The sequence below is a fragment of the Ochotona curzoniae genome, unplaced genomic scaffold (genome assembly GCF_017591425.1).
Source record: "Ochotona curzoniae isolate NIBS_2020 unplaced genomic scaffold, NIBS_Ocur_1.0 contig_2688, whole genome shotgun sequence".
Taxonomy (NCBI): domain Eukaryota; kingdom Metazoa; phylum Chordata; class Mammalia; order Lagomorpha; family Ochotonidae; genus Ochotona; species Ochotona curzoniae.
The window spans coordinates 22,164,404-22,177,169 of record NW_024465553.1 but is presented as its reverse complement, the minus strand read 5'-3'; the positions used below and the strand labels follow the sequence as shown (position 1 = coordinate 22,177,169).

Sequence of the window (12,766 nt, the reverse complement as noted above, 5' to 3'; positions counted from 1 at the left end):
GACAGCCTGGGCAGAAGGCCAGCCTACCGTGCCATGGCGCTGACCCCATGGTCCTAGAACTTCCATTAGCTATTATTAAAACACTGTTAAAGGTTCATTTCCTGGCTTCATTGGTTAACACTTTGTGCTGAAATATTTCACTGTATCCCATGCAAAGGGACAAATATTGCATGGTAATGAAACATTTAAAAAAATAATTCTAAGAGAAAGACATGTTGTTAAAATCTTTAGTTAGTTGGTTCTTTCAGCCCTTGGTCCTTTCCAAAGTCTCAAAGAATCCCAAGATGTTGCTGTTTTGGGTTTGTAGTAGCCAATCCTGCTGATATTCAAGTATATAATTAAAAATATCTAGAAGGTAATTGCTTTGGAAATCCCAATCCTCCCTAGGCAAAATATCCAAGGCAGGTGGATCTTCATGAACTTGCCAGCCCAGAGCGCTGTAATCTCTCAGGTTTCCACGCCCCGAGTTAAGCGCGTTTTCCGGACTTTGAGCTTAGAGATGGAAAGGAGCAGATGGTCCTGGCTTTGTCTAGGCCCGGCAGCTCTTGGGGGCAGATCTGGCATCCCCCGAAGGAGAGTTCATGTGAAACGCCACGATTAGAGAGACTGTTGCCTCGAAGAGCTTGGTACCGCGTGGAGACACACCTGTCGCTCAGCGTGCTCCCGTTGGTCAGAGCTGGGTATCCGCCTGGTTGGTGTCAGGTGACGCCATCGGGGCGTGTCCGAGGGAAGGGGCGGTGCGGTGACGTCACGGAACGGCCCCCGCCTCTAGGTAAGCGCGGCTCGGCTCGCTCAGGTCTCACTCGGGGCTGCGTGCCGCGCGGAGCCGGTGGCGCCTCGGGGTCCCCCGCGAGCCTATCCACCATGTCCTTCAGGAGCAGCGTCTCGCGTCTGCTGCGGACGCAGGTGCGTTGGGTCCTGACGAAATCCGTCCACTCCGTGGCTGTGATAGGAGCCCGGTTCTCGCAGGGACAGGTGAGAGACACCCCCTTGCTCCCTGTCCCGGACCTGGTGGTGATGGAGGGGAACGGAGAACCGGGGTCGCGGGAGAAGGAGGGATGGCCGGTGGGTGGGAGAGGAAAGCAGGCGGGCTCGGAGATTGGGTGTTGGGCGAGCAGGTAGGGCTCCCGGAGAGAGGATGAGGAGGACGGGGCAGCGTGCGGCGGGTGATGGAGGGGACGCCGGCCGGAGCCCTCCGAGGGCGAGTCCGCGGAGAGCTCCCGGGGGCTGGAGGCTTCGCGCGCGCTCTCGTGAGGGGCTGCTTGACGAGGGAGACCTGCGATGGTGCCCGGAGGGCGGGTGGGAAGCAGGGCTCTGTGTGCCTCCCGTCTCTCCGGCGAGCGTGCTGAGCGCGAAGCGGATGCCGCCAGGCTGGGAGCGGGGCGCAGCACCGGAGACTTCCTCACTGAGGGCAACTGAACTTTTGTTTATTTATTTATTTTGGTCCCTCTCTCCCTCATAGTCTTCCCTCCCATTTAACTGTGTCATTTGTATGACAGAAACGACCAGGAGTGGAGGACGGACCCACCGCCGTTCGAGAAGCCGGCTTGTTGAAAAGGCTGTCCAATCTGGGTGAGTAGCCGCGGGGCAGGTGCCCGGGCCGGGACCGCCGGGTGAGAGCTGTGTACTTGGGGAGGAGGTGAGTCGGCCTCGCCTCCCGTTCTCCTCGGGGTTCTAAACGCAGCTGGAGACCCACCCGAGCTTTCAGGCAGTCAGGCAGTGAAGAGTGGCGGACCAGGGCCGTGAGCAGAGTGGTGCTAAGAACTGGGAGGGCGTCCGGCGTGAAAGCCCAGCGGCTGAAGTCCTCGCCTTGAACGCGCCAGGATCCCGTTAGAGCGCCGGTTCTAATCCCGGCAGCGTTACTTCCCATCCAGCTCGCTGCTTGTGGCCTGGGAAAGCGGTCAAGGACGGCCCAAAGCCTTGGGACCCTGCACCCACGTGGGAGACTTAGAAGAGCTCTGCACTCCTGGCTTTGGTTTGCTCAGCTCCAGCCATTGCAATCACTTGGGGAGTGAACCATCGGATGGAAGATCTTCTCTCTCATCTTCTCTGTACATCTGCTTTTCCAACAAAAATAAATGAATCTTAAGGGAAAAAAAAAAAGCCCTGGGAGGGCCCGCTCCAGCTTCAGCTGCACGAGCAACCTTTCCCCCCTGGGCCTGGCATTCCTGGCTCACCTGGAGGTGCTGCTTATGACTCACCAGCCTTGGCCGTTTGTGGCTCCTGCGTGGGGTTAATGGGTTAATAGGGTCTCTTACTGTCAGCATGACTTTCATCTGTGGTCGTTTATTCAGACTTAGATTATGAAAACCACCTGTGTAACCTGTTAAATATGCAGATTCCAGGGCTCCTTCGATGGAAGAAGCTGATTTATTGGGTCTGAGGCAGAACCTGGAAATGTGGGTTTTGACTGGCACACCTGGTTAACCAGAATCCAAGTTGCATTCTTGTAATTAGGATAGTGAAAGTAAATCTAACCCAAGATAAATGGCATTTCTAAAGCAATGGAGAACCCTTTTAAATATCTGAGAGCGTGCAGCTGGCCTAGGGGCATCCCAAATTAATCCTCCTCCTTTCATGTCCTGGCTGCTTCACTTCCCATCCAGGTCTCTGCTTATGAACTGGGAAAGCAGCAGAGGGTGACTTGGGCAACGTGGAAGAGGCTCCTGGCTTTGGACCTGCGTGCCGAGCTCCTGCCCTTGAAGTCATTTGGGGAGTGAACCAGCTCGCTCGCTCTGCCATGTTGAACAGCCTCTTCACCAAGCCGGCTCTCCCATGAGTGCTCTCCTCCCGGGTTACTTGCCCAAAGCCTCCAGCTGCGGGCTGGGCTGAGACTTAAGCCAGACTTGCAGTCCAGGTGTCCCCCACGGGTAAGCAGGAACCCAGCTACTTGGGCCATCGCTGCTCCCTCTTGGGGTGTGCATTAGCAGCCAGCTGGAGCTGGGTATTGAACCCAGGCATGTCAGCATGGGATGCAAGTCTCTTAATCACCAGTTTCACACCCCAGGGAATCTTCTTAGTGATAGGGCGACACATCTCAATACCTTTATGAGAGGAAGGTTCTTCCTTGTACATATCCACATGGTCTGGCTGCAGTTCCAGGCTATTTCCTGCCTTTAAGTTAGGTCTGCTGCTGTAAATACAAAACACATGGCAGCAGGAGTTAGTAGCATCAAGGTGAGCTGTGAGTTCTTCCCAATTTGCTCTGAAATCTCCACACTAAGAATGAATTATCTCCTTCTAAAATCACAGGAACCATAAAGTCTTTGAAGCCACCTTGAGTTGAGGATTAATTTTTCAGGATTTGAAAGGCAAGCAGAGAGACTGCCTGAGTCTTCCATCTGCTGGCACACTATCCAGGTGCCTTCAACAGCCAGGGCTGGGCCAGGTGGAGCCAAGAGCTTCACCTGGGTCTCCCATGTGGGCAGCAGAAGCGCCAAGCATTTGGGCCATCTTCCATTGCTTTCCCAGCAGAAGTGCCTTAGCAGGGAACAGGATTGGAAGTGGAGCAGCCACGACTCGAAATGACACTCAGATGGGATGCTGGTGTCTCGAATGGCAGTTTAACCCACCCTGTCATAACACAGGCCCCAACTTGAGGTGTATTTCACATTCATCCATTTACACACGGGTATAGTGGCTTGGTTTAAATACCCAACCCTCTTTTCTCTAATTCCTTAGTCATATTAATGCCTCTTGACGTTTGTTGGTTGAAGATGAAAGATAAACTGCTAAGATTTAGCCACCTATGAGTGTGTCACAAGTTACCCAACAGAGGCTCCCAATTCGTGCTTATTAACAAAGTCAGTACTGTCCCTTAAAATAGCTTGTACACTCTGCCTGTTTGAAAGACTCATTTGACACCGAAGACAACAACCTCTACAATCATTATTTTTAAATCTGGGGCAGATCTCGGCCGCCTGACTGAACTGGGACAGGCATTGCTCAGATTGTGCGTCTCCACTGAAGAGATTGAAACAGTTTAAAGTCTTTGATGCCGAGGAATGCTCAGTGCGGGCCCGTTTCTGTTCCCGACGGCTGTAGGGCCTCCTTTCCGACTGCAGCTTGCGGTAATTGTCCACCTTGACCTGAGGGAAGCCATTCCCCGTTACATCCTAGCCCCTCTGTCTTTAAACTTCCAACCCAGTGTGGTGGTGAAACTTGAGTTCATTCCATGTTCTCTATCATGTGTCCCCTATGTATGTATGTACATATGTATATATATAATAGACAGGTGTGTTTTTTTTTTGCTAGATCCATCTGCTTTTCACTCCCCAAATGGCCATGATGGCCAAGCTGAGCCAGTTTGAAGCCAGGAACCAGTAGCTAGGAGCTTCTTCCAGGTCTCCCTGGAGGGGAGGGTCCTCTGCTGCTTTCCCAGGTTACAAGTAGGGAGCAGGGTAACATTTTGTTTTGTTTGTTTTTGTTAAGACTTAGTAACAAGGAAAGGTTGATTTACAGAGAAGGAGAGACATTTTCTCAAATATTTGTAGCTGTACAATTTTATCTTCACCCTGTGGCTTGTTGATAGCTCAATGTCCACAGCTGTTTGAAATAGAATCTCGTTGCATATTAATAAGATCGTGGCACTCAGCAAATTGCTAGCACAAGGTTTTGGCTAAATCTTCTGGAATATGTTGGAGAAAAGTACCAAGACAAGTTTCCATGGCTCTCCTCCCAAGCAGTGCCCACAGAGGTGCTTCGTGTACTCTCAGCTAAGCTGCGTGGGTCAGCTTGCAAGAGAGAGAAAGCTCAGGGTAAGGGAATTACCACAAGTCCATGCCTTTCTTTGCATTTTGCATCGGTGACACAGGCTGAGGTTGTTGCCATGGCATCGGTGAAACGTCCTGTTCTCTTGCTGGAGTGTACTTGATTTAGTGTCTGTGCTTGTTTTTTTCCATTTCCCCAGCCTTAGGAAGGCTACTCAGTGGTTCCCTCTGGTAACCGTTTGTTTACGTTATATGAACAGGTCTGAGAGGCAGAGCATCTGCTTCTGTTTCTGGTTAACTCTGATACAGCTGGGTAAGAATGAATGTCCAGATAACCATCGGCTCTTAACTGAGATGAGCACTTGAGATCTCTGGGATTGCGACCATTGACCCAGCTGGAGTACTGAAGAGGCACCGGCCAAGTGAGACCAGGCTAGGGTGCTGGAATTCTGGAAGCCAATGGGGGCCACTCAAGTTTCGTTCAACTACACTAAGCACATTCATTCTCCCATTGGACACTCTGTCAGGTAGAACCAGGAATGTCTTTGGCTGAGATTCAGCCACAGGAACTGCTGATAGAGGGCCTGAGATAGTTGCTTCAACCGAGGTGCTTAGGCATGAGAGCTGTTTGTCTAGAACAGGTGAGTGCGCGAGTTTAGGGATCCGTATTTGCTTTTGCTGGTTGGGAGAGAATGTTAGGAGCCATGAGGGTAATCGCTGGCTGGTGAATCGCTGGCCATCTTCAACTGCTTTCCAAGGCCACAAACAGGGAGCTGGATGGGAAGCAGGGCTGCCAGGATTAGAACCAGTGCCTATTTGGGATCCTGGTGCATGCAAGGCGAGGACTTTAGCCACTAGGCTACTGCTCCGAGCCCAAAAATAAATCATAAAAAATAATATAAGCTTGGTAGTTCTAGAAACTAAGTTTTCAGTATTTTGACTTCTTCAATTAGAGGGTTATGGCATAAGAATTAAAAAGTATTTACTGGGGCAGAGTTGTTCACTGCCACCAATATGCCATGCTCTCTGCCTCTGCAAAAATAAGCTGCAACTGCATTTGCTGGGCATTGCCTCATGAGCTGGAGTGATGTGCCACTTTTAGGTCATGGATGCTTTCGTCCCACCTGCTGCTTTGAACCTGGGAAGGCCTCACCTTAGCCACCAAGCCCTATACCACTGCCTGGGGGACTACTTCCTGCTGAGCCAGGATACCTGCTCTGGGTGCTAGATGAACAAGAAACACTGTGCGAGTCTTTACTTTGGGATAAAGTGTAGCAGTTTGCCTTATGTTCATGCACGAAGGTCTCCAGAGTCAGTACTGAAGCTTGGGGAGTTACAGGACTGAGCTTTCCACCAAAGGACTTTCTACATTTACTAGGGATTCCTGTTGCTAGTGAAGAGGGTGGCGAATAATAAAACAGTGCTTACCCAATCTTGGCTGGCTGTAAGAGACTTCACTTGGTACTAAATGGGTGTCATTTGGGGCAGGCCACTCAGGCCCGGCAAAATAATCACTTGGCACTGTGGACCCAAAAACACAAGGCTTGCCATGTGCATGGTTCCTCTGTAGACCCCACGGTTTACACTGCCCGTGCTGAACAATCCAGTGGAACGCCTGTGCATAGCCATGTGGAGCAGTAGCTCTTCCAGCATGGCTGTGTGGGAGAAATGAATGAAAGCATCTGGAAGTAGGTGCCAGCAGAGGCCATTGGTGATGGTGACAAGGAATCAGAGTAAATGGGGCTGGGTAATCTTAGGAGACTCCACCGTCCAAGCTATGAATTCACTTGGTGAACCACCCCAGGGTAGGGTTCCATGTTAACTGATCAAAATCCTTTTATAAAACTCTGACCTCTTAACTGGTTAGATTCTGTGTAGAAGCCTTCTTAGGCTTTGGGCAGCTTTTTTTCTGGTTAAGACTGAAAACCATGCTGTGCTCACTTGCTTTTTACTTATCAGAGTTTATATCTTAGTATCTGTGACTGGACTGGAGTGTTCCCTAAGTTCTAGCACTTATCTTATCGCTTTAATTTTCCTCCATTTCTTATTGGTCATGTGTGGTTTGATAAGTTCAACTACCTGGAATGTAGTTCTGAAAAGTTAATATTAACATCTAATCAGATTATAAAATCTTTCACAATTATTGACCTAATATTGCCAAACCCTAGATATTTCCTGGTGTCTTGTATCTAGTAAGAACTTCATGCTTGATATAAGGAGATGGCTGAGCTACCCGGGAAGGTAACCCCGGAACCATATCCCGGAGGTAGATTCTGTGGGGGATGTGTGGGCCAAACCCTGTAGAAATTCTAGCCTCACTGGTTAACTCAAGAGTTGGGGTGGTGATGGACTAAGCTAGTTGTGACCAAGGAGCTTGCCATCAATCACAGGTAAAGGAACCAGCAACAGTCTGGACTGATCAAGGCAGCAGCACCCGAATGTGCATCCTGAATAGAGTGTGGGGTGGGCCAGACTGCAACGTTCACTAGCTCATACACGGCCAAATGGAAGGGCAGACTTTGCCGGGTACTAGCTTAAAACCCAGTGGCATGTATGAGAACTGGGTCTGGGAGTGCCACTTTTCCAAACTCTGGATCAGCAGTGTATTTTCAACAGAAACAAGACCCGATAGTGACTGTAAGTCAAAGCTTCCCCAGATTTTAAGACTGGTGAAGTCTGTGGTGACTTGTACCTTTCTTACTGTTTTAAAAGTGTTTTCATGACCTGGCGCTATAGCGTAGTGGTTAGGATCCTTGCCTTGCATGCCTGGGATCCCATATGGGTGCCGGTTCTAATCCCGGCAGCCTCGCTTCCCATCTAGCACCCTGCTTGTAGCCTGAGAGGGCAGTTGAGGATGGCCCAAAGCTTTGGGACCCTGCACCCACATGGGAGACCCAGAAGAGGCTCCTGGTTCCTGGATTTGAATTGGCTTAGCTCCGGGTGTTGTGGCTGCTTGGGGAGTGAACCATCAGATGGAAGGTCTTTCTCTGGAGCCAGCTGGCCTACATTTTGATTCTGCCGTTGACATTCAGTGGCTGTGTGTGGCCCTGGCAGGTTTGCCTCTGTGTGTCACTTTCTTCATTTGTGAACAGGCATATTTTAGTTGCCTTATTTAGTTGTATGTTTATAACATGAATAAGTTTGTCGAATAGAAAAGTGCCTGGGACCATGTAGTTAGTAAACATAAAGATGTTTCTCTCCTAGGATGCTTCAGGATCCCCAGATTGACTTTTTATGTAAGAAAAAAAATGTATATACTTTTGTACCAAGTTAGTGGCAAACTCTTTGAACTGTTCCGTGGGATTTTCCTTCCACTGTACGATTCTAGGATACCTGAGGTCTAACTGCTACTGATTTTGTGACTGACAGGCCAAGTCCCTGAAAGTCTCCAGGTGTCCCTTTAATGGTAACTGTGACAGGATCCACTTCTAAAGGACAATGGCAGGACACATGTTCAAGTTGACGGTGGTAAAATGCTTGTCAGTGCTGTTACTATCTCCGCTACCAGTTACTCTTTGGGGCCCAGGCCTGTTGGGCTTAGAGCAGCAAGTACAATTCATTTTGTTTGTCCTCATTTGTTTTCAGGTTGCCGTCTAAAAGACTTCGGAGATTTGAGTTTTACTCCAGTCCCCAAAGATGATCTCTACAACAACCTGGTTGCGAATCCGCGGTCAGTGGGCCTTGCCAACCAGGAACTGGCTGAGGTGGTGAGCAGAGCTGTGTCTGGTGGTCATAGCTGTGTCACTGTGGGAGGAGATCACAGGTAAGCTGGGAGCTGGGGCAGTCGAGGGCAGCATTGCACAATGCTTTGGCTATTGCTTAGCTCCCTTACCTGTTCCTAACATGCAGAAAGTACCCTCCAGAAGTCCTAGGGCATGAAGAAGTAGTATAGTAGAATTTTGAAAAAAAGGTTTAGAATTTTGATAAAAAGGTTTATTTCTTTTAAAGGTAGAGCAGGAAATGGGTGGGAAGAGACACAGACCTTCTTGCAGCTACTAGAGAATTCCCCAGATGCCTGTAATAGCCATGCCTGGACCAGACAGAAGCCAGATTCAGGAACTCCATCCGGGTCTCCCACATGGGAGGCAGGGACTCAAGTACTTGGACCTTCTGCTACTGCTTCCCCAGGTTAGTCACAAGCAGTGGCTTAACCCATGTAATAACACTTAAACAAATTACTTCGAGAGAGACAGGTGGAGGGTTCCGATGGGCTGAGTCATTTTCTGATGCCTGCAGCTGCTTTGGGGCTATGCTGGCAGGAGGATGGGACTTGAGAACTCAACCCAGGAGTCTCACGGAGGTGAGGTACCCAATCACCTAAGCCATCATGGTCCTTCTCGGGGTCTGCTTAGCAGAAGTGGAGTCAGAAGCATTGCCAGTCATCAGCCCCAGGCATTCTGGCTACGGGCTGTGGACATCCTCACTGAGGTCTTGCAGAGGCCAGATGCTCACTCCTACAGTAGCTTTTTGAAAATATTTATTTGAAAGGCAGAGTGACAAAGATACAGAAACAGATCTATCTGCTGATTGACTCCCAAATACGTATAACAGCCAGGTGTAGACCAGGCCAAAGGAAGGGAACAAGGAATTCCATCTGAGTCTCCCAGGTACATAAGCAGGAAGCTGGACTGGAAGTGTGGAATAACTGGGACTCAAATCAGGTACACTGACGCTGCAAGTGGGCCTTCCAAGTGCATCCTAACATGCTGCACCACAGTGACCCCTTCATTACATAATTATGCCCAAGATGAGCTGCTGAAGGCATTGTGTGGCCTTGTAGAGCATGTTTTACGCACAGCAAGAGGAAGCGTATGTTCATATGCATCCAGTGCAGCAGCAGGCTGAGCAAGGTTTGCAGGCACTGTGTTCAGGCTTGTCTACTGGAAAGGTTCCTTACGGCTTCCACTTGGCACTTCAGAAGACTTGGTAGTATGCATCCATAGGCTGAAAGCTGTTGTTGGCATTTTTTTTTTTTGACAGTTCTGCAATGAATTTGTTAGAAAACATTCACGTGCCAGGAGGGCATCTCTGCCCCCACAGTAGGCTCCTGGGTGACTAAAATGCAATCCTGCAACCCTTCATCTTAGTGATTCAGTGATGCTTTCTTGAGCACTGATTTGTGCTCTCAATAGTACTAACAATCGTGGGAAACTTGTGATCTCTTAGGACTAGATGAAATAAATCCAGATGGAACGGGAAAAAAAAAAAAACCCAAAACCTGAATTCTGCCGGTTTCCTGAGGAGGAGGAGGTCACTCGGTCTTGGCAGGGAGTGTGGTCTAAGTAATGAGGATTTTTGGTGGGAAAAAGAGGTGCTGAAGTACTGCAGCTGTTTAGCATTGCATGGGTATTTGGTTATCATCCTGCCAACAATGCCAGGAAGCAGATGTGATTCTATCTAATTTATTCCTGACAGCACTGAGGGACAGCAGTTAGATAACTTATTCAGGGTCTAAAGCCAGGAAATGGCAGAGTGGGAAATGGAAATCCAGTATGTCCCTTTAGCCAATGAACTTTCTTCTTCCAGATCCAATCTCTTCTTCAGAGAGCTTTCCAGATAGCTAGACAGAAGTAAGAGCCTTGTGCAACTGGAGAGACAGAGGATTCCTCCTTAGGACCGGACTGCAGCAGTGTTATCTCTGAAAGTTTATATAATCTTCCTCATCAAGTGTTATCACCTGTTATCAATGTGATTACACAGGCCTTAGTTCTTCTGCCTGTAGCTATCTATATTGTAGCCCTGTGCTAGAGTTTGGGTATAAGTGTCCCCAAAGCCTGTATAAAGGCTGGGCCTTTAACATTAACTTCTTATATTACTGATACTAAGGGTGAAAACTTCATTCAGTTAAGGGTGGGGCCTTTGGGAAGTGAGTAGGCTGAAGTTGGTTGCAGAGGAGCCCTCATGATCAAGTCATGGGGCTTTTTAAGGCGAGCCCATAGACACGGATAATGAGCATGTGCCCTGGTTCTGCACTCAGCTGATCACTCGCCACCCTCTAGGATGTCAGGCTGCTGGGACACCCCTGAACTGAGCCACAACAAAGCTTTCTCCTTCATAAGCAGCCTGTGTCCGATACTTAGTTGTAGTAATGGAAAACTGACCAATAAGCCATGTTACTGCTTTTTCATTTCCTAGTCAATGCTAAAAAAACAAACACAAAAAAACAAGGCAATCTGGAAGATTCTAAAGAGGGATAAGCATAAAACCTGAACAACTCCTGAACATTTGAAAGGAAGAGACATCTTCAGGTTACTGCTTCCTTTACACTGTATATTATATATTGTCACTTTAATCATCTAACCAACTCTTTTAAACAAGTCAAGCTTTAGTTCTCTACCTTATGGAAGGAATATGAAATCTAGAGAAATTAAATGTCTTTTTTTTAAAAATCACAGGACTCTTCCTGGACTGGAACGCCAATCCACTGCCTTTAGCCAGCAGTGGTGGCATCCTTAAAAGGGGCCGATGCGGGACATGGTTCCTGAAGTGCTATCTTATTCTTTTTTTTTTTTTTTAAGATTTATTTTATTTTATTTTTTATTGGAAAGTCAGATATACAGAGAGGAGGAGAGACAGAGAGGAAGATCTTCCGTCTGATGATTCACTCCCCAAGTGAGCGCAACGGCCAATGCTATGCCGATCAGAAGCCAGGAGCCTCTTCTGGGTCTCCCACGTGCAGGTGCAGGGTCCCAAAGCTTTGGGCCGTCCTTGACTGCTTTCCCAGGCCACACGCAGAGAGGTGGATGGGGAGTGGGGCTGCCGGGATTAGAACCGGCGCCCATATGGGATCCCGGGCATGCAAGGCAAGGACCTTAAACACTGCGCCATCGCGCCGGGCCCAGTGCTATCTTATTCTTAAGAAGAATGGCTACAGATACTCCTTTTAGTTGTTGAAGCTACATTTCTCATCTGTGTCTCATATACTGGTCAGCTTCTGTTAACAACAAAATCCCTCAGGCAATTAACTATAAAGAGAAAATGTTTATCTCAAAGATTCAAATCCAAGGATCAGGTGGTCCCCATGACTGGGCATCCAGTGAGGGCAGCAAATAGCAATGGTGCAGCTTTATGGAGGAAGAAGGACCACAGGGTGAACCAGGAAGCAGGGAAGCTGAGCCCAACTTGGGCTTTAATGATGACCTTCTCATGAGGATTATCTTCTGAGGGTGTTACCCCCATGTCAGAAGGTCACCCCCTCCCACCAAGTAGGCCACCTCCCAAACACCATAACTGGATTAAATTTTCACCACCACCATCCCATTATTTTAGGACTTTAGATTTCAAATATCATCATGCTTTCAGGAGCCAAATCGCACTGAAATCAAAGCTGTCCAATTCCTTGATTACCAGGAAGATGGGCAGCTTTCTGACCACCACCTCCTCAACTGTCTCCACATTGAAGCTAGATGGTTGGCTAATGTAAGCCAGTCCAAAGACGAGGAAAGGCAATTACTTAAATACACTCACAAGCTTTTTGAATTTTAATGCTAATAAGTAACATGTAATTCAGTGTTCTAAATGAGATCTTCAATTGGGTTGGCCCTATTGTTTTCATGTCTTTACAACTGATTTTTCAGGCTTATCCTTAAAAAGTTATTGCAAGTGATTGTTGGCAAGTTAGAATTGTGTCTTCTAGGTCTCACAACATGTTTGAAACCAAGTGACAGAGAGAGGTGGATCACCCATTTGCTGGTTCACTACCTAAATGGCTGCAGTGGTCGGATGTAGGCCAGGCCAGGACTCAAGAACTCCATCTGATCATTGATGTGGGTAGCAGGGGTCCAAAGGGTTGGGCCGTCTTCCACTGTCTTCTCAGATGCATTAGCAGGGAGCTAGATTAGAAGCAGAGCAGTCAGGACTTGAATCAGCGCTCTGGGATGCCAGCATTGCAGGCAACAGTCTAACCCGATGAGCCACAATGCTGCACATTTCTCCCCTTGCCACAATATATTTTAAGTAGAAGTTTCGAGTTCCTGCGTGTAAAACACATCATCTAACTTACTGTCCTTTTCTGGGACAGGGCTAGTGGATGACATTGACATTACATGGCTTTGGAG

The 12,766-nt window shown here is 48.4% G+C and overlaps 1 protein-coding gene across 1 annotated transcript in view; it reads left to right on the top strand.

Annotated features, from left to right (window-relative positions):
• The first annotated feature begins 861 nt into the window (after positions 1-861).
• Positions 862-12,766, top strand: part of ARG2 (arginase 2) — a 17,166-nt gene continuing 5,261 nt past the window's right edge. Inside the window, exons 1-3 of the mRNA XM_040975411.1 lie at positions 862-975; positions 1,500-1,572; positions 8,295-8,472. Of these exons, the coding sequence (XP_040831345.1) occupies positions 865-975; positions 1,500-1,572; positions 8,295-8,472 (362 nt within the window). The 5' untranslated portion in view covers positions 862-864. The remainder of the gene's footprint in view (positions 976-1,499; positions 1,573-8,294; positions 8,473-12,766) is intronic.